This window comes from Rutilus rutilus (genome assembly GCF_951802725.1).
Source record: "Rutilus rutilus genome assembly, chromosome: 19".
Lineage (NCBI taxonomy): Eukaryota > Metazoa > Chordata > Actinopteri > Cypriniformes > Leuciscidae > Rutilus > Rutilus rutilus.
The window spans coordinates 15171050-15197833 of NC_140232.1; the positions used below are offsets into that span (position 1 = coordinate 15171050).

General features: G+C 36.6%; 1 protein-coding gene across 1 annotated transcript in view; it reads right to left on the reverse strand.

Moving 5' to 3' along the window:
- gfra2a (GDNF family receptor alpha 2a) overlaps window positions 1-26784 on the reverse strand; it is an 87405-nt gene that overhangs the window by 43718 nt on the left and 16903 nt on the right. Inside the window, exon 3 of the mRNA XM_084388993.1 lies at window positions 13151-13237. Coding sequence (XP_084245119.1) covers window positions 13151-13237 — 87 coding nt within the window. The remainder of the gene's footprint in view (window positions 1-13150; window positions 13238-26784) is intronic.

Here is a 26784-nt window from a genome sequence, read left to right on the forward strand (position 1 = left end):
AACTATGGAGTGCCGCAGGGATCTGTGTTAGGCCCTCTATTATTCTCAGTATATATGCTGCCACTTGGAAATATTATAAGGAAACATGGAATTAGTTTCCATTGTTATGCTGATGACACTCAAATATATATTTCATCACGGCCAGATGAAAACGCTAAATTATCCAAATTGACAGAGTGTGTTAACGATATAAAAGATTGGATGACGCGTAATTTTCTTTTATTAAATCCAGACAAAACAGAGGTACTACTTATCGGTTCAAAAAACCACCCGCAAAACCTCTCGCAATACAACTTTAATATAGTAGGATGTCCTGTTACTTTATCCTCTACAGTAAAAGACCTGGGTGTTATACTCGATTGCAACCTGTCTTTCAAAAATCATATTTCTTATGTTACAAAAACCGCCTTTTTCCACCTTAGAAATATTGCTAAGCTACGTAATATGCTATCAGTTTCTGATGCAGAAAAGTTAGTTCATGCATTCATGACCTCGAGACTAGATTACTGTAATGCTTTATTAGCCGGTTGTCCTGCATCCTCAATAAACAAGCTACAGTTAGTCCAGAATGCCGCCGCTAGAGTTCTTACTAGATCAAGAAAATATGATCATATAACACCGTTTTTATCATCACTGCATTGGTTACCTATAAAGTTCCGTATTAATTACAAGGTATTGCTACTGACTTATAAAGCCCTAAACGGCTTAGCTCCAGTCTATTTAACGGATCTTCTATCGCCCTATAATCCATCGCGCTCTTTAAGATCACTTAATTTAAGGCTTCTGGTCATACCTAGGATATCCAGAACCACCAAAGGAGGGAGAGCATTTTCACATTTAGCTCCAAAACTCTGGAATAGCCTTCCTGATACTGTTCGTTGCTCAGACTCGCTCTCCCAGTTTAAAACTAGATTAAAGTCGCATCTCTTCAGCCAGGCATTCATATAATATTTTTAATCTTACAGTTCAAATTACAATCCGGCCTCTAGTTAATAAACGCCAGAGGAGAACTGGCCCCCGACTGAGCCTGGGTTCTCCCAAGGTTTTTTTTTTTTCTCCATTGGGTCACCTGATGGAGTTTTAGGACATTAGGTCACTTGATGGAGTTTTTCGGTTCCTTGCCACTGTTGCCTTTGGCTTGCTCAGTTGGGGATATTCTGGGGATATCTAATTTGATTTTATCAATAAATTCCACTAGAAACAAACCTTGTTGTATTATTTTAATTTAATACTGTGAAGCTGCTTTGATGCGATCTGTATTGTGAAAAGCGCTATACAAATATACTTGACTTGACTTGACTTGACTATTCCCAGTATCAGAGTATCCTTGTTGCTATTTTGTTTTTCTCTGCTTCTGGTTTGCTTACTTTTAGCTATTGTGCTTTATAATCTAGTTTGAGTTCTCTTTTGTTTTAGAATTTTATTTGTAGTTATTTTCTACAGGTCTTATTTTCCCTGTCAAGTGGAAGTCTTGCTTTTCTTTTGCAATTCCAGTTTTTTTTTTTTTTAATCTTAAATCTTAGTTTTTTCATTAGTTTCATTTTCATTATTGTGTATAAAATATTTCTTTCTTTTTTTTTCTCTAGTCATTGATCTTATCAGCTTAATTTTGGTTCTCTTAATTGTTGCACTGTAAAAAATGAATCATGAGTCTTGTAATTTTCATTAAAAAAATTGAGGTGATCATTAAAAATATGATGTATATTTTATTAAGAAAATTGTTTTATTGAAAATATTGAGAACATTTCACTAATAACACCAAGAGATACATTTTCCTTCTTTTTTTTTAAAGGAAACATACACAATTTTAAGGCTTGAATTGAGGAACTGATAAACCTCATAAAATTAAGGAAAAGGGGCTACCTATTAATTTTAAGAGAATTAGCTCATTTATGCGAGAGTAAATCTTGAAATTAAGTGATATTTCATGTGTTTTTGAGTAAAGGGAAACATCTGTTAATGTTTAATGTTCAGGTTTGACATTTGAAAGAGTTTCTATTATGTTAAAGTTTTGATCGTTACCATTGTGCAGAAGAGTAGGGCTTATTAGGTTGCGAATGACTGCATTTTTTTAATATCCTGAAGCATATTGTTTTATACATGTAGCAATAACTCTGCTAATGATAGTGCAGTAACAAGTTTGATTCTGTGCTGTCCTAGCAGCATATACAGTCTTTTTATAAAATAATATATCTTAAAGTTAAATATAAACAGGTCATATCCATTCACTTGACTTCACACAATTTTGAGAATAAAAAATACTTCAAATAAAAAAGCACATTTCACTAAAAAAATTTGATTCATTATGTCATAGACTAAATAAATTACGGCATTTTACATGATTTATTCATGTAGATTCCATGAATGAAATCAAGCTTTAACTACTCAAAAATATTATGTGTAATATTGTTACCATAATTTTTTTAAGTAAATAGCAGTAAAAAAAATTTACAGTGTGCTATATCTTGTCTGTCTTGAGTCTTGTCTTGTATGTTCTTCTGTGTGTTCCTGCCCTGTATCCTGAGTTCCCTTGCCACTGACTCTTAACTGACTGGTGCAGCCATCTAACCCCTGTGTCAAGCCTCTGGTTCTGTGAGCCTCTACCTGGTAGCAAGACTGGTGCTACATCTGAGATCTACGTCAAGCTACGAGTTCCTTGAGCTCATGCCTGGTCTTTCCTTTGGAGCTGCCTCTATTGCACTCTCATCATTGCCATCTTACTGACAGTCTCAGTGGTCATCCGTTCTGCCTGTCGTCGTGTCGTCTGCCCTGCCCTGCTGTTTGAACTGGTTCACGCTTCACTCTCCCTGCTGTCTCAAGTCTTCTGTCTTGTTAATAAAAAAAAATAAAAAACTTGTCTGCTCATTTGCATCTGGGTCCTATCTCTTGCAGAGTTGTGACACATGATGCTGTGGGCATGTGAGATATGCTGCTGCTGCTGCTGCATAAATAGACATACATAAATCCAATAGCAGATCTAGGCAGGTGGAGCTGGGGGAGGTGGAGGGTTTCAGAGGAACTTTGATAGTGCGCTGCAGAACTAGCTTACAGCAAACACTGAACCAGACTCTTTAAATGTTGAGCAAGCAATCTCATTGGCTGCATGATCAGCAGAAGTCAATCAGCTTATGTCATGTGGTAATGATGTGATTTCTTGCAAATTGCATGTAAAGGACCTATCAGGCCCTAACTATATATTAACAATAATATCAATATTGTTTTAAATGTATCTTGTTTAAATCGCTTATATTTATACTTTAGATATTTATCCTGGAAAACATGACAAAAACACTGAATAAGAACATTATTTTGCAGTGCAATCTACAGCTATTTAGACTGAGGTCAAAAAACGATCCTGTAATTCATTGTATCCTGTAACATTACGAGGTTGAGAAAGTCTCCTGCAATTGGTGCAATCTTGTGTTCCCGTAATAATAATAACCCTTTAAAAGTTCTTACTCTCAATCGACAAAAGCCATTTGCAATGTTCTGAATGTGCGGCAAGCAAAGGTTACCCAAATCTAAAAATACTGTGTGGTTTTAGAGTGTTTCTAAATTTGATTCAATAGTCCTCACTCTCTTGTTGTGTGTGCGTGTGTTTGTGAGAGAGCAATTTTAGGTGTGTCTCACAGTGGAGGTAGAAGCCGTAAATGAGGTATGAAATTGGTTGTCGAGAATGTACATAAAAAAAGCGTCCAGCGTCTGGAGGTCAGAGGATGCTGCAGCACAGACTGTGCTCAGCATGCACAAACATTTGCCTGGTTAAAGAAGGGATAGGAACCGATCAGAAGGAAATGGGACAAAAAATTGGGAGATGTTCAGATATCCTGCAAATATCAAATACAGAAATCCGCAGTAGCCCAAAGTCCGTGACAAAAGTGGTGCGACTGTTTTAGTGAATTCAACCAATACGTTCCTTACATTCAAGTCATGACATCAAATGACACTTGGAATTTTATTTGGCATCAGAGAGAAATAGAAAACCATAAACCTCCTCTAGAGAGAACCATTTGGGTCACAAAAACTCCATACTGAGATAAAAAAAAAGTGAAAATGACAAAGGAATAAAAATGATTTACAGCTTTCTTCTCTTCCTCTCAAGCAAGAATGCTGGAGGGAGCCCAGTAATTCTGTAACCTGTAAAACAAATTGTGACCAAAAATGACCTGCTGGTAGACCAAAGGTCACAAATACTGTATTATAACCAGTATAATTGAATGAATTAGCTTGAGTTTATAAGGCATGTTGGTTTATTTAATGTGCAAATACTCATACTACGCATAGGCTACCTACTACAGATCACTCACGGGCATATAATGTGTGAATAATGCACAATTTGTGTAATGGACTGCTAAAGGGACAGCAGGTTCAGTCTGGGTTATTCACAGCTCTTGGCACTGACTATGCTGATTGCAATTAGGAGAAGTGCCACAGTTTAGATGTAATCTCCTCTGAGGTGCGTGAGCTCGTTAGAAAGTCTTTAGCTTCTACTGTTGCTGCGAGGAGAATGGGAAGCCTTTCTTTACTTCTCATTACTCATTATCTCCTTCTATTATAATACTTATTTAGGAGAGAGAAGAAGAGAGAGAGAAAAGCAGCGATGGAAAGAGAGATCCAAACTTTTTCAGTCTGCTGTAAAATGGGTCCCTGAGGTTCACTTATAATATTAATAAAAACAATTCTGCAACAAAATCCTTATAATATGCTTTTTATTACAATGTTCAATCCTCTTACTGACCTCAGGAATTAAATTGCTTTTTTTAAATAAATTATAAAAATACATAACACTTTACAATAATGTCCCATTAATTAATGTTAGCCAATGTATTAACTACTAGAAATAAGCAATACATTTGTTACAGTGGTAACAATAAGGTTCACTAGTTAACATTAGTTAACTACATTAGTTAGCATGAACTGCACTTATACAGCATTTATTAATCTTTGTTGATGTTAATTTCAACATTTACTACATTATTAAAATCTTGTTAACATTAATTAATGCAATGGGAACAAACATGAACAAACAATGAATGACTATTTTTATTAACTAATGTTAACAACGATTAATAAATACAGTAACAAATGTATTTCTCATGGTTAGTTTGTGTTAGCTAATACATTAATGTTAATAATGAACCTTATTTTAAAGTGTTACCGTTACAGTATTTATTAATCTTTGTCATAGTCTGAAACACAGAATGGGTGTTAATGATGTGCAAATGTAGGAGGTTATGCATTCAAATGTATTCAACTATTGCAGAAGTATGAAACAAGTTTTTTGCTGTGAATTTCTGTAAACTGTCCTTTTTTTTTAACTGAGAGGAGGTTTTGACTGTTGAATGTTACAGTAATAATCTCTTTTATCTCAAAACATCCAGGAAAATGTGTCTCCTCATTATATGAATCGTTTGATTTGTGTGGACATTTCTGAAGTCTAAAACCGGTTTACTTTCAAACTTTTAGCAGGGACCACAAAGCGACAGTCTTGTTGTTGGTTTAATAATCAGTGGCTATGACCCAGGCTGGTTTGTATAGACCATATCTCATTCCCTGCTGACAGGGATGCCATGGTAAACTGTCTCATTACATTTCTCCATTGAAGGGGCACAAAGGCAACAGTGAAGTATGAATTTCAAATGTGCTTTTACAGTTAATATAGCCAGCAGTAAAGGGGAAAGAAACAATATATGTGCAAGGTAATAGGAAGAAGAGAGAAGATAACAATGTCTTGAACTGAGGTTGTGTTGGGTGTTTAACAGTGTTTTCCCTTTGAAGGGAATGAAGAGGGACGAGAAAGAGGGAATTGGTCTCAGTGGCTGAAGGTTACGTTTTACACTTGTAAGTTTGTCAAAATGTTTGTGTTCTCACAATGTAATGTTCTGAATCAATATATGCATGGTTCAAGATTGAAAATTAGAAGCGTGATACATATTTCTTCAGTTTAAGTTTTTTTTTTGAGGGGGTCATTATCAAAATTTTGTGTCAAACTTGACTTTTAGTCCAGAAACTCCTGTTTGATTTAAATTGTTGCACATATCCATTTTATACAGGGCTGTTGAATGCTTGAATCTGATTGGTTGATGAACATTGTAACGTGTGCAATTATAAATGCACGGCTAAAGTAGTTCCAGGCAGGTGTTGACAGCATTACAGTTCCATATCATCTCACCAAATGATTTCAGTTATTTCAAAGGACCTTACAGTCTACAACTGCAAAAGAACCAAAACCCACAATGAAACTGACCAAGCAAATAAATATTAAACAATAGGGTAACACTTTAGAATACTGTTCCTTCATTAATGAATAACTACACAGGAACAAATGAGTAACACACTATTAACATTGTAGTAACTACTATTAACTAACAAGAAACTCTGATTAAGGAATAAGTAAGTCATAGCATTCAGTCGAATGTGGTAGTTCACTATTAGCTAATCAGTAACTACTATTTTTCATACCTCACTGAAGACTACTAAGAACTACTATATACAGGTTCATAATTAATATTAATAATGCATAATATATAATAATGTAATGGTAACTCATTAGTAATTAATCAAGTGTTACTACATCCTTCTAAAGGAACTACTAATCATTTGGATCAGTATTCTAAAGTGAAAAACATGATAAATACCTAATATTGACTGAAGTCATTGTAAGTTTTAAGGCTTTTGTAAGGTTTTGGATAGTAATGACTCAATTGTTACTACATCTTTCTAAAGGAACTACTAATTATTTGGATCAGTATTCTAAAGTGAAGATCATGGGAACACACTAGTAATGACTAAAGTGTTACCAAATCCATTGGAAGGAATTACTATTCAAAATTGTACAACAATCTCAAAAGCTTACAATGACTTCAGTCAATATTAGGTAGTTATCATGTTTTTCACTTTAGAATACTGATCCAAATAATTAGTAGTTCCTTTAGAATGATGTAGTAATACTTGAGTCATTACTAGTGGGTTACCATTACCTTTTATTATAAATTATGCATTATTCATGTTAATTATTAACCTGTAGATAGTAGTTCTCTGGGAGGTATGAAAAAAAGAGTAGTTATTAATTAGCTAATAATGAACTACTACATTCATCTGAGCGCTATTACTTACTAATTTGTTAATCAGAGTTTCTTGTTAGTTAATACTAGAATGTTAATAATGCATTACTCATTTGTTCCTGTGTAATTATTCATTAATGAAGGAACAGTATTCTAAAGTGTTACCAACAATAGGATAAAAATTACTAAGTATTTCCATGTTTTTTGCCATATAATTACGTTTTATTATATATGGAAAGCAGATGCTCTCACGCTCTACACCCGCTCTTTCCTACTCAAATGCAATAACGCACACACACATAGTATGGACACACACTCGCACAGAAACGTGTTGCTAGCGCTGCTCTGACGATTTTATCAGTAAAATAGTTTAACAACTTAAAAGCTACTTGACATTTCTCACTAGCGAGGTAATAACGGTGCTGTTCTTGGAGCAGATCAACTTACAGTGCATTTCCACCTCGGGTGTGCATTATTTTTCTAATAATTCAACGGCTGCAAATTGTAAAAATTTGCATATTTTTCATATGATATATTTACACCGGTGTTACAACTCTTTCTCAATTTGTTCAATAAAATAAAAAGAACAATAATAATCTAAAGTCAAGTTGCCCTTTAGAAACTGATAATAATCACAAGAAACTGCTTTAAAAAATGTACTAAATTCAAATTTTGTAAGTTGGAAACTCAACATGAGCTACAAGAACTGAACATATTCAGTAAACTCTGAAAAAATGCTGGGTTGTTTCAACCCTTGTTTGGGTCAAATATGGACAAACCCAACCGTTGGTTTAAATTAACCTATATGTTTTACCTTTTTGGTTGGACGGTTGGATTTGTCCATATTTGACCCAAACATGGGTTGAAACAACACAGAATTTGTTTGAGTGTCTTTGCTAATTTCAGCCAGAAATCTCTAAGTTTTCAATGCCAGGTGTGAGGAACTCAGTGCTATCATTGGCTCTGCATGCTGTCAGATCATCGCAACATGTAGCTATCGCTTCATCTCCCCAAAGGACTTAGCCTGTCAAATATACCCAATCATTTCCAATGCTGAACTCAGAATAGAAAAATGCCTGAGGCAATAAAGACTAAGTGAATCACAAAGATTAAGGTGTTTTTAACAGGTGGATTGCACAACTCATCTTAAATCGACTTTAATGATAAACAGCAATATTTACATTTCTTATTTACATTATGCATGAAGTAAGGTGTATTATAAAATCGTCAATCTCACTCATGTATTGTCTCAGTTCCCTTTGCATACATATGTTTTCATGCATTTCATGTGCACTTCAGATTCTGAATATGAGCAGAAAGCTCATAAAGTCTTGCTTTTATTACTCACACTATTATTACCTTCTTCGTCTGCCTGTTGTGACAGTAATGCTGGCCATGACTGTAAGAGTGGACCTCCATTACAGCAAAGAGCAGCAAATAAACACATGAAGATACTAAACGCAAGAAAATGATTATGAAAGAGGCCGCCATCATTCAAACTGTCAGTATGAATGCCGTTTTATTGGTCCAAAAGATTTGATCAGAAGCTAGTGTAAATCTGGAAGCCACTATGAGTCTAATAAAACTGCACGATCATATTATTCTGAACCTGCAGAGATTATGGTCTCATGCCACCATAATCTGTTTTCAAACCGTTTTAGACACAGTCACTGAATTTCTTTCAAACAGGATTTTGCAGGCATTTTTGAGGGTTCCTCACTAAAAGTTCTTAGTAAAAAGCACTTCATTGAACTGAGTGTATATTTATTTTGTGCACTGACTGACATTTCTTTTTTAAAGTGGTTTGATCATATTATAAAGATCTCTCATTTTGATCAAACACAGAATGCTTACCACCATTTTGTAATATGATTTGGTAGTATATCCACAGTGTTTGCTGTGCAAAACCACCAAATCTCCTATATAAAAATGTGTAGCATGATTTTTTATCAATCCTATGCAACATAACACTTAATAGGAATAGTTGCAAAAAAAAAAAAAAAAACTAACCAGTTTAGCTTTGATTTTTTCAGAAGCTCAAAGAAACTGCACACCCAACTTTGGTGAGACACAAAATGTCACACAACGGAAAGATTCCTTCTTTAATGCAAATTGAAAGGCGAGAAAATAATAGATGATTTCTCACAGACCACTGTGCCTGAAAGGGTTCATCTAATTTATATTCTACTTTTTCTATTCTTCTGTTTGTCTGCATTTCTTTTTCTCATGGCTTATTCTGTTAGAAAGTATTTCTGCTCGCCAGGCTTGAGGGATTTGTCAAAAGAAAATGAAAAAGAAAGTGAACAAGCAGGAGAGAAGATTCTCATGTTAATAGACTCTTCATCGGCACCTGAAATGACCCATGAAGAGAGTCTTGTGTCATGTCATAAAATGCTCTGTCATATTTCAGGCAGACAAATATTTTTTGCCCTGGCCTGATATCTATCAACCACAACATGAAGTGGTATGTTGAAATGCAGTATGCAATTCTTTTACAGTGCAATATGACTGTATATCTCACAATTGTGAATTTACTTCTCGTAATTGTGACTTTATAAACCACAATGCAACTTCTTGCAATTATGACAGTTTCTTGTAATTTGATGCATACGTCAGAATGGGACTTAAATGTACAAAATCTCATTGTAACTTTACATCTCGCAATTGTGAATTCGTTTCTTGTAATTGTGACTATAAATTGTGATTTCTCATATGAATGTAACTTCATATCTTACAATTGAGACTTTATTTCAAGTAAGATAAAGTCATATTGAGATTCTGCGCATTCGTTTGTTAAAAGTCATTCTCAGATATGCAGTCAAATTACTTCAAATTACAAATTACCATCAAATTAATTTAACAAAGTCTCAATTGTAAGATATACATTTACACTGTGATTTATAGTCACCACTACAAGAAATACATTTAAAATAGTGAGATATAAAGTCATATTGAGATTTTGCGCATTAGTTTGTTAAAAGTCATTCTTAGATATGCAGTCAAATCTCACAATTTTACATTTATTTTTATTGTGATTCTTTATACAGTGAGGAAAATAAGTATTTGAACACCCTGCTATTTTGCAAGTTCTCCCACTTGGAAATCATGGAGGGGTCTGAAATTGTCATCGTAGGTGCACCTGTCCACCCCATACAATCAGTAAGAATCCAACTACTAACATGGCCAAGACCAAAGAGCTGTCCAAAGACACTAGAGACAAAATTGTACACCTCCACAAGGCTGGAAAGGGCTACGGGGAAATTGCCAAGCAGCTTGGTGAAAAAAGGTCCACTGTTGGAGCAATCATTAGAAAATGGAAGAAGCTAAACATGACTGTCAATCTCCCTCGGACTGGGGCTCCATGCAAGATCTCACCTCGTGGGGTCTCAATGATCCTAAGAAAGGTGAGAAATCAGCCCAGAACTACATGGGAGGAGCTGGTCAATGACCTGAAAAGAGCTGAGACCACCGTTTCCAAGGTTACTGTTGGCAATACACTAAGACGTCATGGTTTGAAATCATGCATGGCACGGAAGGTTCCCCTGCTTAAACCAGCATGTCAAGGCCCGTCTTAAGTTTGCCAATGACCATTTGGATGATCCAGAGGAGTCATGGGAGAAAGTCATGTGGTCAGATGAGACCAAAATAGAACTTTTTGGTCATAATTCCACTAAACGTGTTTGGAGGAAGAAGAATGATGAGTACCATCCCAAGAACACCATCCCTACTGTGAAGCATGGGGGTGGTAGCATCATGCTTTGGGGGTGTTTTTCTGCACATGGGACAGGGCGACTGCACTGTATTAAGGAGAGGATGACCGGGGCCATGTATTGCGAGATTTTGGGGAACAACCTCCTTCCTCAGTTAGAGCATTGAAGATGGGTCGAGGCTGGGTCTTCCAACAATGACCCGAAGCACACAGCCAGGATAACCAAGGAGTGGCTCTGTAAGAAGCATATCAAGGTTCTGGCGTGGCCTAGCCAGTCTCCAGACCTAAACCCAATAGAGAATCTTTGGAGGGAGCTCAAACTCCGTGTTTCTCAGCGACAGCCCAGAAACCTGACTGATCTAGAGAAGATCTGTGTGGAGGAGTGGGCCAAAATCCCTCCTGCACTGTGTGCAAACCTGGTGAAAAACTACAGGAAACGTTTGACCTCTGTAATTGCAAACAAAGGCTACTGTACCAAATATTAACATTGATTTTCTCAGGTGTTCAAATACTTATTTGCAGCTGTATCATACAAATAAATAGTTAAAAAATCATACATTGTGATTTCTGGATTTTTTTTTTAGATTATGTCTCTCACAGTGGACATGCACCTACGATGACAATTTCAGACCCCTCCATGATTTATAAGTAGTTGAACTTGCAAAATAGCAGGGTGTTCAAATACTTATTTTCCTCACTGTAAATCACAGTGTAAATTGAAATATTGCAATTCTGACTTTGTTTCTCGTAATTTGAATTCATATCTCAGAATGTGACAAACTAATGCGCCAAATCTCAATGTGGCTTTCTATCTCACAATTGTGAATTTGTTTCTCGTAATTGTGACTTTATAAATCACATATATGTAACTTCATATGTTGCAATGTGGCTTTTAACAAATTAATACGCAATTCACTCTTATTGATTTCCCTTGTGTGTGTTTTAGGATTTTACTTCAGACTATCCACTAACTGCATGTATAGAAACACCAACACAATAGTGCTTCCAGTGATATATGAATCCAGAGTTGTGCATCGCAGCAGTCGGAGCACTAAGGGATCACAATTAATGTTGCCTGATCCTAAATATGGCACACAGGGCTGTTCCACTTCCAGATTGGGAGAGATCCCCGCCAGGGAGTGGATACGGGCTGAGCGGGTCCGCCAGCTTTACCCTCAATATGTCAGTGTTAGTGCTGCGGTCCACTTGTTCCTCTCACCCTCTGTAGTAAATGAACAGACACTGCCAGTCTAGAATAACGACTCGGGCTGTCACATCAAATCAAAAGAAGCCATCTCAATCTGCGAGGGTTGTGAGTGAGACGCAATGAGACGTATCTCAGGCCTCCCTTTTATCAGCAAGGATTTTAAAGGTTTCTTTAGAGAGAAACTATAGCCTTTGGTTCGCTGTAGGAATGACTCTTGCTTTGATAGGAAGAAACGGTAAAAGCAAAAATGGTTTGGAAAAACATGATGGTGAGTAAATGATGATAGAATGTGAACTTGTGGGTGAACTATCCCTTTAAATGAGTCTCCAAACTCATTTTCCCCATTTATGTTGTCATACAATCAACTGAAGATGTGATAACCATAACAATACATACAATTATACAACAAAGACATTCAATCATACTTAACTCACCTCTCTGTGAAATTACATGATCAGCTAATGTTTACACAATCAGCTAATGGAGGCTGAGTCCACATTCCCCATCAACAATGTTTATTTATTTTGTATAAAGAAGGAAAGAGAGGAAATATGCAAACTCCAAAACTCAATTGCTACTCACAGCAGGCCTTTCAAGACACAAAAATGGTATTATGGCAAGAAGATGGATCTGACAACCCTGTTGAATTCAATATTTCTATAGTGAACATGAGATTTGTCATTCACTGGCTATTTTTTTTTTCCTTTATATAAAAAAGAAAAGAAAAGAGTTATTCTGGTTGTTCCAGGCTCTGTGAGGCTGTGATAATGGATTGGATACAATATGTCTGTCCTCTACTGTCTGTAATGACTGCTGTCAGTGAATTAAACATTACACTTAACTCATGCCAAGGTGACAAATGCTTAGAAAGGTTTCTATTTCACTGGAAAAAGCGCATGCTCCTGTTTCTTTTTTTCCTAGAAAGGAAAATGACTAATTTATCTTCACTTCGCCCTTTATTATGTTTGGAATGTGCTAAAAGAAACATTTAGAAAGAAGAAACTTTTTAAACTTTAACTGTTTTGTATTGGAACATAATAATAATAATTCATTTAGTGCTGGATTTTCGGAGTTTCATATAAGAGATGGCAATAAAAAGAAGTCAATATCAACAGCGAACAGTGCAGCACATTGCCAGAATGTATTCGTAATGGAAATATTGATAATTACCTGAGATGATTGACGCCAGGCGAAATGCATCTGAATGCCGATGAGGCGTCATGGGTTCATAAGGAGATGGCTCATAAAAATCATCACCTAAAAAAAAGACATAATTATAGAGCATTAAAATAATGTTTAGCACTGTACATACCCACACACTACAATGCTACACTGCATTTGTATGCTAGATTAGCTACATTGTTGTCACATGTCCTTATTGGGCCGGTTTCACAAAGCTATTTTAGACCGGTCTATAGTGTTAGACAAGTCTAAAATTTGCTCATAGACTAGTCTAATGTTTCACAAAAATAAAGGCTGACTTAATTTAGACCAAAAAAATTAGACACCTTACCTCCAGGCTAACTTAGGTCTAAGACTCTATGTTACCTTGGCAACCAGCAGTAACAATCAGTTACATTACAAACAGCCAAAAGAAAAGGGAAAATGGCTCATAATTTAAACATTTCTTCTTGTTACTACATTCTCCGCAAAATTTCCCAAGTAAAATTTCCTTGTAACTGTTATACTCCTCCAACAAACACATATTTTCCGCTGGGGTAAACTGCACTGAGCGGCTGAATGCGCTTACTCGATACGCCATGTTTTTTGTTTTGAAAAGTGTCTTATTTTACCCAGAATGCATTGCAGTGTAGTCCTACTTAAGATAGTCAGAGTCTTAAGTGCTTTGTACAACGGTCTGATTTAGATGTCTATCTGAAGTCTGACTATCTACTATATCTAAGCCATAGTCAAAGTCTATCTTTGTGAAACCGGCCCATTATGTTGTATGTTTATTTCAATGTGTGGTATCCAATTATCATCTGAGAATCCAACTTTGTGTTAAAAAATGCTGTCTGATAAAATAATAAGCCAAAACAACTTGGATACAGTCTCAGCTTATATTACTTACAGTTCATCACACTGGAAATGGAAGGTCAAGTAGAGCCTTAAGTAGAGTAATATTCTCTGTTGTATACTGCACATTTTTGGTTCATGGTATCAGGTCATTTTCAGTGGTAGTACACACTATGCACTTACACTATACTCTATGTACTTTGCCATAGAATGTATTAAGATACTGTTGTACCAAATGGGGCAATTACATTATTTTATTTATTTTATTTTGCTACACGTAAGCATTTGCTACAAGTACATCATCTAGGTACTCATAGTGCACCAGGCCTTGCTGTGTATTTAAGGCCTTGTCCACATAAATTCGTTTTCATTTGAAAACGTATCTTTTTCTCTCCGTTCTGGCCTTCCTTCCACGCTGAGATGGCATCTCTGTCCTGACAAAAATTGAGCTTTCCCAAGTGGATCAATTTGAACATGCTGTTTCTTGTAGTGCGGACTATGAAACCGGAGGTATTTGAAACCGATGACACATGTTTAGTTCTATCATGACAACTCTTGGAGAGATTGGCATGGTAATGGATATGGCAATGCTAATGTATTTGGTCTCGGTGGAATAGATCTGCTACGCTTCTGCCGCTGCAAAACAAGTTTACCGTGACTTGCTACTACCAATGCATTCACAGACATTGCTGTGAACATGTAAGACATGCTGGTGCTGCACATATAACATACATGAATAACCCCCCATAGCAGATCTATACAGGTGGAGCTGGGGAAGGGGGAGGGCACTGGCAGTATTTAAATGTTGAACTGCAGCTCATTTGCCTCTGATGCAACAGCAACCAATCAGCTGAGCTATGTAGATAACGATGTGATCGCTAACAAATTTAGTTAAACCTGTAACCATATGTCAAAGACAATTAAGTAATTATGAAATTATATATAAATATGTTCTACTATTTAAATACATATTTTACTGTAAGTACACTTAAAGGTGCTCTAAGCGATGTCACACGTTTTTTAGGCCAAAACATTTTTTGTCACATACAGCGAACATCTCCTCACTATCCGCTAGCTGCCTGTCCCCTGAACACACTGTAGAAAAACGCGGTCTCTGTAGACAGCCCAGGCTCCACAAACGGCAAGAGAAGAAAAAAAATGGGCTAACCCGCACCACGAAACATAACAAAATGTTCCAGCCAATAACCGACAAGAAGGATTTGGGGGTGGGGTTTGGGGGGTTAGTGCGCGGATGAGGAGGAGGGAGGGTCTAGCTAGCCTCCGTTTTGTTTGACAATACTTTAAACATCAACAAGAAGTGACGTCACCCAACATCACTTAGAGCACCTTTAAGTGGCCTTTTTATTTCATTAAAATTATATTATCTGCAAGTACAGCTTTTATATAAAAAATATACTTTTAAAATTTGAAGTATACTAGAAGTGCACATTCAATACAATTAAGCACACTTCTTTTTCCACAAGGGTTGAAAGGCCCCTGTTCCATGAAAACCCACTGGGAATTATGTCATATCACTGCTACTGTTCACCATCAGATGTCCCAAAAACTGTGTGTAAACCATATTAAAATAAGAAGCTTTGTGACTCTTGAACTGAGTTGAGGAGACAGTAAAAACCCTCAACGATGAGTGTGTGAAGATAGTGCCTGTCAAAATTAAAAATTAGCCAGGCTTTGCCTGCAGTACTCCCTTCTGAAAGTCTCTCGGGAGCTTTAATCCAGAATTCGACATTAACAATCATTCCATGTAATTCACACACCTGCATACTAGCAGGGGGCAGCCGCACTCGGATCCTTTTTTCTGTTGGGGAATGTGGATCATTGGAGTATTTAAGCTGTGTCAGTCTCGTTTTATCATACCGCGAGCTTCACTGTCACACAACAGTTTCTGAGGCGGATGGGCTACATGGATGTGTGCACATGCAGAGATGTGATGAAAGATGGCATATGTCTTCAGACGGTCCCTAACTCGCATTAGATCACTAACATGGAACAGTGAGTATTAAACATCACTCCACCTGCTGACCGAGTGTCAAGGATTCACTCTGTAGTTAGACAGACAGATAGAATTGTATGAATTATTCTAACTAAAATGAATAGATCAAAACGTCTGGTACAATTAAGTCTGAAAGTAAAATGACTTGATTATACATTTAAAGACATCTGAAAAGATTAGAAGGATTGGAAACTTCCACTGCAGATAAACTAGAAATATTAAATATTAAAAGGTAAAAAAAAGAAAAAAAGAAAAAAAGAAAAAAAGAAAAAAAGAAAGAAAAGTAGATTAAAAAATATATCTGTAAGCAAAGGAAAAATATTTTTAAAAATGTCGTTTTACAAAAACACATGTATATATATATATATATATATATATTTATATATATATATATATATATATATATATATATATATATTTTGAATATATTTTCCATGGTAAAATTATTAAATAGCATTTTAAAAAAAATCAAATTATCTGAAATTTTAAGATACATGACCAAAAATATCTAAGTTTATTCTGAAATTAAAAACATGTTCACCATTGAAGAGGTGCATTCAAGTCATTGTATGTATGAATATATATATTTTTTTATAAATTAATGTATCCTGAGAAAAAATGAATCATGTCATTGACCCTGAAACTTAATATACAAGGGTGATTATGTTTGTATACATTTATTAGAATAACCGTATACATGAAACAGTGTCTGCAGGGCCTGTCTGCATGACATTATTTAAAAACATTATCTGGAGATGGAAAGTCCAGTTACTTTTAGCCAAATTATATAAAAAGTCAACAGAGCATAGGTGTGAATGACTGATGACCTTTTATGATGCGTGTCAGGTACGCTAATGATGATTTGAACATTCCGGAAAACCACCGGAGTAAATCACAAATGAGATCTCTTCAATATCTCAACTGTTTCCCCAATATTGACAATACGATCAAATGGAGAACAAACTGAGACATCGGCTTTCTTAGATGTTTCCCTTGAAAGCAAAAACAACTGGATGTCACATTTGTGTCTAGTTCTATTACTCCTAAGCAATTTTACGAGCAGCATCAGAGAAAGTTTATACTTCAATGGAACATCTTCGTTACATTTCCTGAGCTTTGACAAAGCAACCTCTGAGTGATCAGCTTTTCCTTTGGGACTTAGGACTTCTCTTTGTTGTGACTGAATAGTTATGTTTGGACTTGACAACCCAAAGCGCAGTATGAAGCTGTTTTAAATAGCACGTACTAAATGCACAGAACTTAAGAATTAGCATATGTCCTTTCCCGAGTGACATTTCAATCTGAATAAGAGCTCAATCTTTCAGTCGCTCTCCCTTTGCCGTTCCTTCACCTGCAATCATCGCAATGTGAAGTGAACTCTGATGGTCATTTGGAGAGACAGCCTATTACATGAGTCCACAGGGAGTCTGTCTCTGTTTTTTCCCTCGTGTCTTTCTCCCTTTCGCTCTTTCTTGTGTTCTGTCTCTTTGTCTCTGTTATGTGTCTGTCTCTTTTTGTCAGTAAGCCCAGCTCAGGAGTGCCGAGGTGACAGCAGAACAGACAAATGTTGTCTGACAGCTTTCTACTAGAGAACACTCACTGTTGCATCAGGTGAGAGATGCCAAACGGATTCTACAGCTGCATGCGGAGAGGGTTGGCAGGATTTTAAAATACATTCCACTACAGGGTTTCAATTTTTTCTCCAGCACTGGGTTTTACAATGAGTGGACACAAAAATGAATGGGGAAAATATAGCACTAGTCTCTCAAGTAGACAAGCTAATCATTAGCTTATCTTTCTCACATAATTGTACAAATCCATATTTGGCCTAGTATCAAATGACACACCATAATGTATAATTGTGCTTGTAGACATGTAAGCGCTACTCATAGCATTTTAGCTTCCCTTACAAAAAAAGAAGTTTATTCAAGTGTGCTATTAGTATACTTATTTCAAACTAAAAATTAAAAATGTCTTATTTTTATGTACTCAGAAATATACTTTACAAATTAATTACAATTAAGTATACCTACTTGACTTATACTGACAGAAAAGTCTAAGTTTATTTGGTATGTTTACTTGTACTCAATCTTTTGATCGATATATACTTAAAAGTCTAATTAAGTATCCTGTTGCCGGGTTCAGACTACACAATATCAGCCAGATTTTGGCACAATCCTTTTGAAGTAGGGTGCTTTGCTGATTCGTAAATGACAATGGTCGTTGGGATGCAAGAATCGCACGTTTCACCTCATATAGTGTGTCATAGTGGACGACAACCGACGCTGTGTCTGCGATGTTTCACATCAGAAAGACAAGCATGTATAAAGGTGCAGTCTGTAAGAATAACAGCTAGTGGTCGAAGTAGGTACTGCAGTCCAAATTCAAAATATCACAGATCGTTGTTTCTCCCGCCCCCTCTTCCTCAGACTCTACGCTCAGTTTGAGGACACGCAACAGGAACAGACGCAATTGACAATGAAAGCCGAGGAGACTTACAACGTAAGTCTCTGCGCTTTAATATGCTCTCTCTCATAGAGATTTTCAGAAGGATACCGATATCAGCTTTTTAGGTTGGGTAGAATCTGGAATCTCTGCCCCAGTTTGTTTGCTGGCTGCAATACGGTGTGTTTCCTGCCAACTGGCATCCCAGGGTGTCGAAATACTGAACTGGCAGTGGACGAGATCACACAGACCAAAACAAAAACAGACATTCCAACACGGAACGCACATTTAAAATAACTGGCTGTAGAAGTGTTTTCAGATTAACTAGTATGTGAACTCAGTTACTCATATTATGGTATTTTTATGCTTTAGTAGAGGGAAAAAGTTACATACAGCACCTTTTTTTCCGGCCCTCCACAAAGGGTTCTGTCATATCTGTGAAGTTGACCAATAGGAGCACAGAATACATACACAGTTTCAAACTGTACTAACCAATTCTGCGGGAGTGTGGGCGGGACCTTGATACCACGCGGCTCCACTTCACGCTCACTACTTACTGCTTTCTACTTTAATATATTTTAAAATGTAATTTTTTCCTGTGATGGCAAAACTGAATTTTCAACAGCCATTACGTTTTCAGAAATCATTTTTGTTTACGGTCTCCTGATGGAGAGAGTGATCTAGTACAAAACAAACGGCATCCAAACACGGATCTAACACTATACAGGTGAGGCTCATCCTGTGCTTTCGTTTGCCCTCACTGTTTTACCATCCCTTTCTTCGGGATATGTATACCATTAAAAAAAGAGCTCAAATCCTGAGGTGATGAAGATGAATATTTAAAATCTCTCCTGCGCAGGGAGCAACCACTTTGATGGATGTTTGTTGGAAGACCATAACCGTAAAGAATCATTCCTCCACAGTCTACTTTCCACCCCAGTCTGTTCACTGTGAAAAATAAACACAAAATCGATGAGCACAGTATAATGGAGGAAGTAAACTCAAAAATCGCCTGCCCTCCTGAAAGAGGACTTGTCACAAAAATGAATATTTGTAGTCAGGCTTCAACTGCGGGTTAATTCGCCTGTGTAGTTAGTCGTAAAAATACAGAGAGAGAAATTTTTAGAACGGAACAAAATGATGATAGCAACAGAGATCCCAATCTGCAGCTAAATCACAGTGTGCTACGCTTCACTGATGCATGCTGGATAATTGCTTTTGTATAATTGTTTGTGAAGGACTAAAGAATGAGGAGACCGCACCATTATCCTTAGACATTCAAAACATGTGTGACCTCTACGACATCTCCTGACAACATTTTCAATCAATGTCACATCATTAGGCTCTGCAGACCCTTTTCATACTGTTACTGTAATGAGTTTATACTAAAACAAGAGATTTGCTGATACAAACTTGTATATTTATCTGTAGTCTCTTTCTTTTTTTCCCCCCAACTTCATTGGCATAAGAATAACAGAATGTAGTTAACAATCCAATAGCAGTCCTTAAACGAGACATTTCCCTTCAATACTGTCACCACAGCCTTTGTTCATAAAATTGATGTTTGGGACACACACTGTGTCTAATAAGCCTCAGCCCCCCTGTTAATACTCCATTAGGTCAGCAGGAAACAAGTAATTCAAGCAAAGCAAGCACTAATGTCCCTAAAGCATCAGCCAAGACATTCAATATCAACCTGACTGAGCAAGGCCTTTGATCCTGTTCCAAATAGACACGGGATATAGAAACAGACTGTGATTCAATCCACAACATCCAATAGTTTATTTTAGAGACATCCTGTTGATAGACTTAAAGAGCATGACTATACATAACCTGTGTGTGTGTGTGTGTGTGTGTGTGTGTGTGTGTGTGTGTGTGTGTGTGTGTGTGTGTGTATGTGTGCCCTTGTTTATATTACATTGTGGGGACCAAATGTCCCCATAAGAATAGTAAAACCTGAGATCACCTACATTGTGGGGACCAGCCAGCGGTCCCCACTTTTCAAAAGGCTTATAAATAACACAGGATGAGTTGTTTTGAGAAAGTAAAAATGCAGAATGTTTCCTGTGATGGGTAGGTTTAGGGGTAGGGTTAGTGTAAGGGGACAGAATATACAGTTTGTACAGTATAAAAACCATTACGTCTATGGAGAGTCCCCACAAAGATAGTGAACCAGACATGTGTGTGTGTGTGTGTGTGTGTGTTGTTTTGCATAGCAATACGAGTACAAAAAGTGTCCACAGAAGTGAGCTAAAACTGGCAAATCCTCCTGGGGACATTCAGAGACACCATTACATGGAAAAATTATTCATGAATATGGTAAATCTTCTTCTTCTTCTATTATTATTATTATTATTATTATCATTATATTTTAATTGTAAAATGGGAAAATTAGTAATTATATATATATACTGTATATATATATAGGCCTAGCCTATATATATTAAGTATATACTATAGTAAGTATATATATATATATATATATATATATATATATATATATATATACTATAGTAAGTACATGCTGTTAATTAATATTGCTCAGTACTTAAATGTATAATTACACTGTAACAAGGGCACAGATTGCATGACATTATGTATTGATTAAAAAAAAACTACACTATACAGATTATAGGTAAAATCTGAAGCAAAACCAATTAAGAACCACTGAGCAGACTAAACATGAGACAAGGGGAACTTTTCTCTAAAATGCACTTGTAAGGAACTTGTAAGTTTATATCAATACAGATGTCACAAAACTCCTGTGAGACGACTGAATGAACAGCTGCCTTAAATGCCTATTGTGCGTTTCAAAATTCTGTACATTAATTAAAGAAACAAACTTGTTTATCAAGAGCACTTGGCACTTCAGCCAAGACACCTCTAGGGAAATCAAGATGGTAATTAGGAGTAAGATCAGAGAGTTCTTAAGGAATAGTGCAGCTACAACATGTACACTGCAACACACACAGTACAGAGATACACTAAAGACCTGCATCAATAAACACAGCTGAAAATACTTTAAAATCCTCTCTGAAACAACTGAATCTGAGTTATACTTCTATGAGTAAGGCATTGCAGTCTTGCAAAAGGATTGCACAGTGTTTCCCAATATTTTTGTCTTCCCAACCCAACTACCTTCACATACTCGTGTTCCTACATCACATCAGAAATGTGTTATTTTTGAAACACTTATATATTTAAATATATATATGAAAATACTATACTGTATATCATTAACCATTGCCATTATTAGACATGTTTTTCTCTTTGTGCCAAAAATTTATATGCACCAAGAATGCAACTACATCGTATTCAATTATAAATTAGAGATTGATGATGAATTACCCCAACAAAACCAGGGTCTTTACATTATCCCAGAGAGATATGGATTAAATTGGAATCTCACCACATTGTCCTTTTTCCATTTGCAGCAAATTGAGGCAAATGAGAGATTTGGAGGGCTCAATCAAGAGGGCTGAGGACAATAATCAGTCTCTGGATGGCTGACATATTTGAGTTAATTTAATTTCACTAGGCCGCTCCTCCTGTTCAACCCAATGATCATTTACTCCACCCTGATTCATTCACAGCTGGGGTATTAATCAGGCTCAAGTATGGATTTACCTGAGATATGCCTTAAGGCGGGCATACACTGTGCGCTTTCCATCCGATTTTGAGCCGAATTCTGACTCGTGCGACTCTTTTTCAGGTCGGGGCGATTTTCAGCTTTGTCGTGAGTCATTTGTCGTGCAGTGTTCTTGCAGTGTACAGGGGGAAACGAGAGGCGATAAACCTCTCACGACCGGCAATCGGATGTTCGGAAGAATTTCTGGCATTTCAGAAATTTTGGTCGCTCCTCGTGACTGTATCGCACAGTTGAAGCAAAGCTACGAACCGATTGCCCTAAACTTTTTTCCCCTCACTGAAGTTTAACCGTTTCATCAAAGGCTGCGTTTACACTTGGCATCGACACGCGACCTGTATCCGGATGTTGTCCACATACACATTGAAAAGACAAGTGTAAACGCGCTTCTGATCGGAATGTTATCTGATCAGCGTGTCCAGGTTCGGAGGTAGTTGAGGACGCATTGTGATCGGATCTCAGTGTAATGTAAACGCAATCCAGCCATCGTGTCTGCATTCACAGGTGGACGTCACACAAAACCCCGCCCACTGTCATTGTTTCACCTCATCTCTCCAGGAATTGCTGCACGTAGCTGTGTGGTTTTGCGATACAGTCGAGTGCGAAGTACATCGCAAATATACTGAGATGTTTGCCCTCGCACCCTAAAGTTGAAGAACCATTCATTTTCTGTAAAGAACATGCATTTTTCACACCACAGCTGGCAACGTTCTCGGATACGTTTCTCTGTACCATTTCCATTACGGAATCTATCCACATTATTAGTACTTGCAGCCTCCTCATCCTCCTCATTCTGCGAGATTTGTAAAATGTACCCTGACTGAAAACTGTTTTTAAAAGAAAACCCATCACTTCAGGTCGACTTTGCACCGGAGCCATCCTTCTTTTCTTTCTTTTTTTCGCGGGAATGTGAGATCCGATCTGTTATCCAGATACAGAAGCCACTTGATGTGGACAGGTGTAAACGCACCGTGTCCAATCTGCTTGATCGGATCACGGTGATCGCATGTTAATGCCAAGTATAAACGCAGCCAAAGAAAATGAAAAGAGGGAGATCTTAATTTCTGTAGCAATCAAACTTGCTACAAATTACTAGCCTGGAAATCCAGACCTAAATCTAAAAGATGAATGGTCTGGCGTCGACTAATGAAACTCGCCAAGCTCAAGGGGCAGCACCAAGCATGCATTTGAAAATCTCACTACACGCAATTGGATAACACTACGACCAATCACAACAATAAACCCCATATGCTTCGCTACCAGCGAGCTAACTGGTAGATTATACTCTTACCGTATCCGGTCGGCAAAACAGCAAAAACGCCCTTCTTGCAAAGGAACGATTTGAGTGGCGTCTTCTGTTCCTGTTTTAGATAAAAAGCCAAGTCTAACTCGTTCATTGTAGCGGCCAAAGCCGTTTCAAACAACTGGTATTCATCCATAGGTATCTTGCAATGTTTACTAATGACTTGGACGTCACAGCGCTGTCGTCATCTGTTTAGCTCGCCTCTGGCCCGCCTATATCAGATAACCCGATGTGATTGGTGCAGCTCAGATCGAGGGGCATATTTAATGAGCATCATTACTCGACACCAGAGTAACTTGCTGAGCAAATTCAACTTGTGCTCTCGCGAGAACTCTGGATTACCAGGGTAACAAATTACTGTTGCTTACCTCCAGTTTGTGTTGCAAAATGGATAAACCATATATTACCCACGTCTTCCAAGCCACCTGCGATGTAGCTACCGTGCCCCTTTAATTTGTTAAACAATGTCCATGTTAAACAAACTGTTTTTGAAATAAAGTTTTTGACTCATTATTTCAGTGTTCGGAAATATTAGACTGTTAATCATTTTAATTATAGGCCTATAATTCATTGTAATCGACCTAAATGTTTTTAGACAATTTTCAATGAGAAGTAAGCTTCTATGTAATCTTTTATTGCGTTGGTTATGCATGATGCGCTATGAAATGAATGTGTGGCAAATTCATTATAAAAGCCAATCAATTTAATAATAAAAGTAGGCCTTCCCTAATAATACAATAATACTAATAATAATTTAATACAGAAATTGGAAATGCTAAATCATCTTAATATTGATAGCTGATGCTTGTTTTGACAATATCTCTGGATACATAATATCGTCTAATGGCGCAACCCGGCACGGGGGTTTATCGCGGATATTTCACACGTATAGTAAGTCGCAGCTCGATGTTCAGACCGTACAGTGTAAACACATAAATCCTGAGCTTTAGCTTTACATCACATGCAATCTATTCGTTCAGTGTGAGTAGGTACCTTGCTGAAATCGCACAGACATCGCACACCCGGCTTTAGCTTAATGCGACATTAGGGGTACAAGACAACAAAGAAGATATTTGATCATGGGAACAAGACAGAAAAATGCTCAAAAAAGTCTCTAATTGAGATCCTCATTGTGTTGTGCCTTTCTCTTCCTGTCTTCTGTTCATGCTGTAAAATTCTTTCAAAATGACATGCTGCAGTAGGCAAATACCCCGTTCTCTTAATTTGTGGTCCATTTTAGATTTATTCTGCAAACCCAGTGGGACTGTATGTGCACAGTGTGTACAGTGCGTTCTTTAATTTAAAATCCCTGTTCAAAGAGCAGGATATGATTAAAATGCAAAGTTTGTATTTGAGATTAGGGAGGTGTCAAATAGCTTTCAACCTGTCTGTTGTAGCAAGTTTCGTTTTGCATATATAAACTATAATAGTGAATCAATGATAGTAAAATATCACTGATCCAAAAATAATGTCAATGGTAGACATACTAAAAAAAAATTATACAAAATAATTGTAAAAAAGTGCACACTGAAGGAATATCAAGAACTGAGAGAACTAAAGGCTTAAAAACACAAGGGAGGCTAATCAACAGAAAGTAGCATAATCAGTAAAAAATCTCCGTTCACATGGATCCGCAAAAAAATATTAAAAACCCTGTATTATGGATGCCAGGCCAGTAGTTTCAAAAACCCTGCACATTGAAACACGGTTTCAAAAGTTTTTTCAGGCCCCCAAAATGCCGTTGTTGTGTAAATGAACGGCCAACATGCAAAAAAAGTTTTTCGTTTTTAGTTGAAATCGGTGTGCGTAAACGGCCCCTCAACATAAACCTGACAAAGTCCCTAGCAGGTCATTAATAGTGGGAATAAAGTGTTTAATGGGTAGGTTTAGAGGTTGGTGTAGGGGATGGCTTTAGGGACAGGGACAAGTAAACGCCATCCATTAACGATTTTGATAATTATAATCATATACACTGAATATGTAGTTATTATTGCATACTGTTTAATGGAATACTACAATATACAGAGGTGCAATATAGTGTCTGCCTCTATTTGCTCTAAGTATCTAACAACTATTTACACTAGTGCAAAGAAAATACTTTTTGATGCTATTTACACTAAGTGCAAATAGCCGCAGCCTATAGTTTTATTTTATTTTTATTTTTGTTATTTTTGTAAACAAGTTAACACTAGAAGTGCCAGAATTCCATAACTACTAGAACTGCCGCAAGCGGTCATTTTGACCGCTAGATTCCAAACTCTATATCTTTAATGATAAATACCCAATTGAGAGATTAATGCATTTATTGTATTAGGATGTCTTTTAAAAACAAAACAACACCAAACTGTACATTTAAACAAGTTTAATTATACATTTATAAATAAATAATATCCGTAGATATCCTGAACAAAATGACGAAGTAGCCTATGTTTTCATGTTTCCACTGTTCGATCGCGCCCGCGCCCGCGCCCGCCGACACACACACACACACACACACACACCATATTCCAGCATTGCAATCTTGACATTGCAGCCTGTTCATTATAGCCATAGTAAAATATAATAATAAAATAGTCAACCTAACATATACAAATTCCACTGCTCTGTTAGTAGCCTAGTACAATTCGTACCATTTTGCGCATGTGAAGAGGATGATTTTTTCCATCGATATTGGAACGTGAGTGAAGTACAAAGCCTATAATAAAGAATAGTTTACCATCCAAATACATCGCAAATGTTGAAATATTTTGATTCTAATTAGAGAGTTACGTGAGCCTAACGCCGTTTACTTTCAATTTCACTTTCGCTTATAAAGTATTTCATTTTGGCTTGTTTATAGTTTTTTTTTAGTTTTTTATTCTTGTTCTGTTCTGAATATCATTACATTTAAATGATTTGTTGTTGAATATGTTTAGTGTATTTTTTATCACATTTTATTGTTGTGTATATTGGTATAGCCTATAATAATACCGCGAAATTCAGTGCAGTCAGTATGACCGTCTATGGCCGAAATAGGTAAATATGTTCATTTGTATTTTTGCCTTATGTGTAATTTATATGAAAAACATTTTAAATGAAAATACAGACACTTTTAGGAAAAGTCAGGTACCAGCAGGATTGTATTTATTTTTTCAACAAAGTTATTGCAGATATAAAATTTGAAACGGTCAAAATGACCGCCATGGCAGTTCTAGTGTTAAACTAAATGGAAAAAAGAAAAATTACTTTGACAACTAGCTAAAAAATAAAATAAAAACAGTATATAGTATGCAACTCTAGGTCATATTTGTATGCTCTATATGCAATCAAAAATGAATAATATTGCAAATGCACTCAAAAGGTTATTAGAAAAAAATCCCTAGGCTCATAAAGGTCAAAAC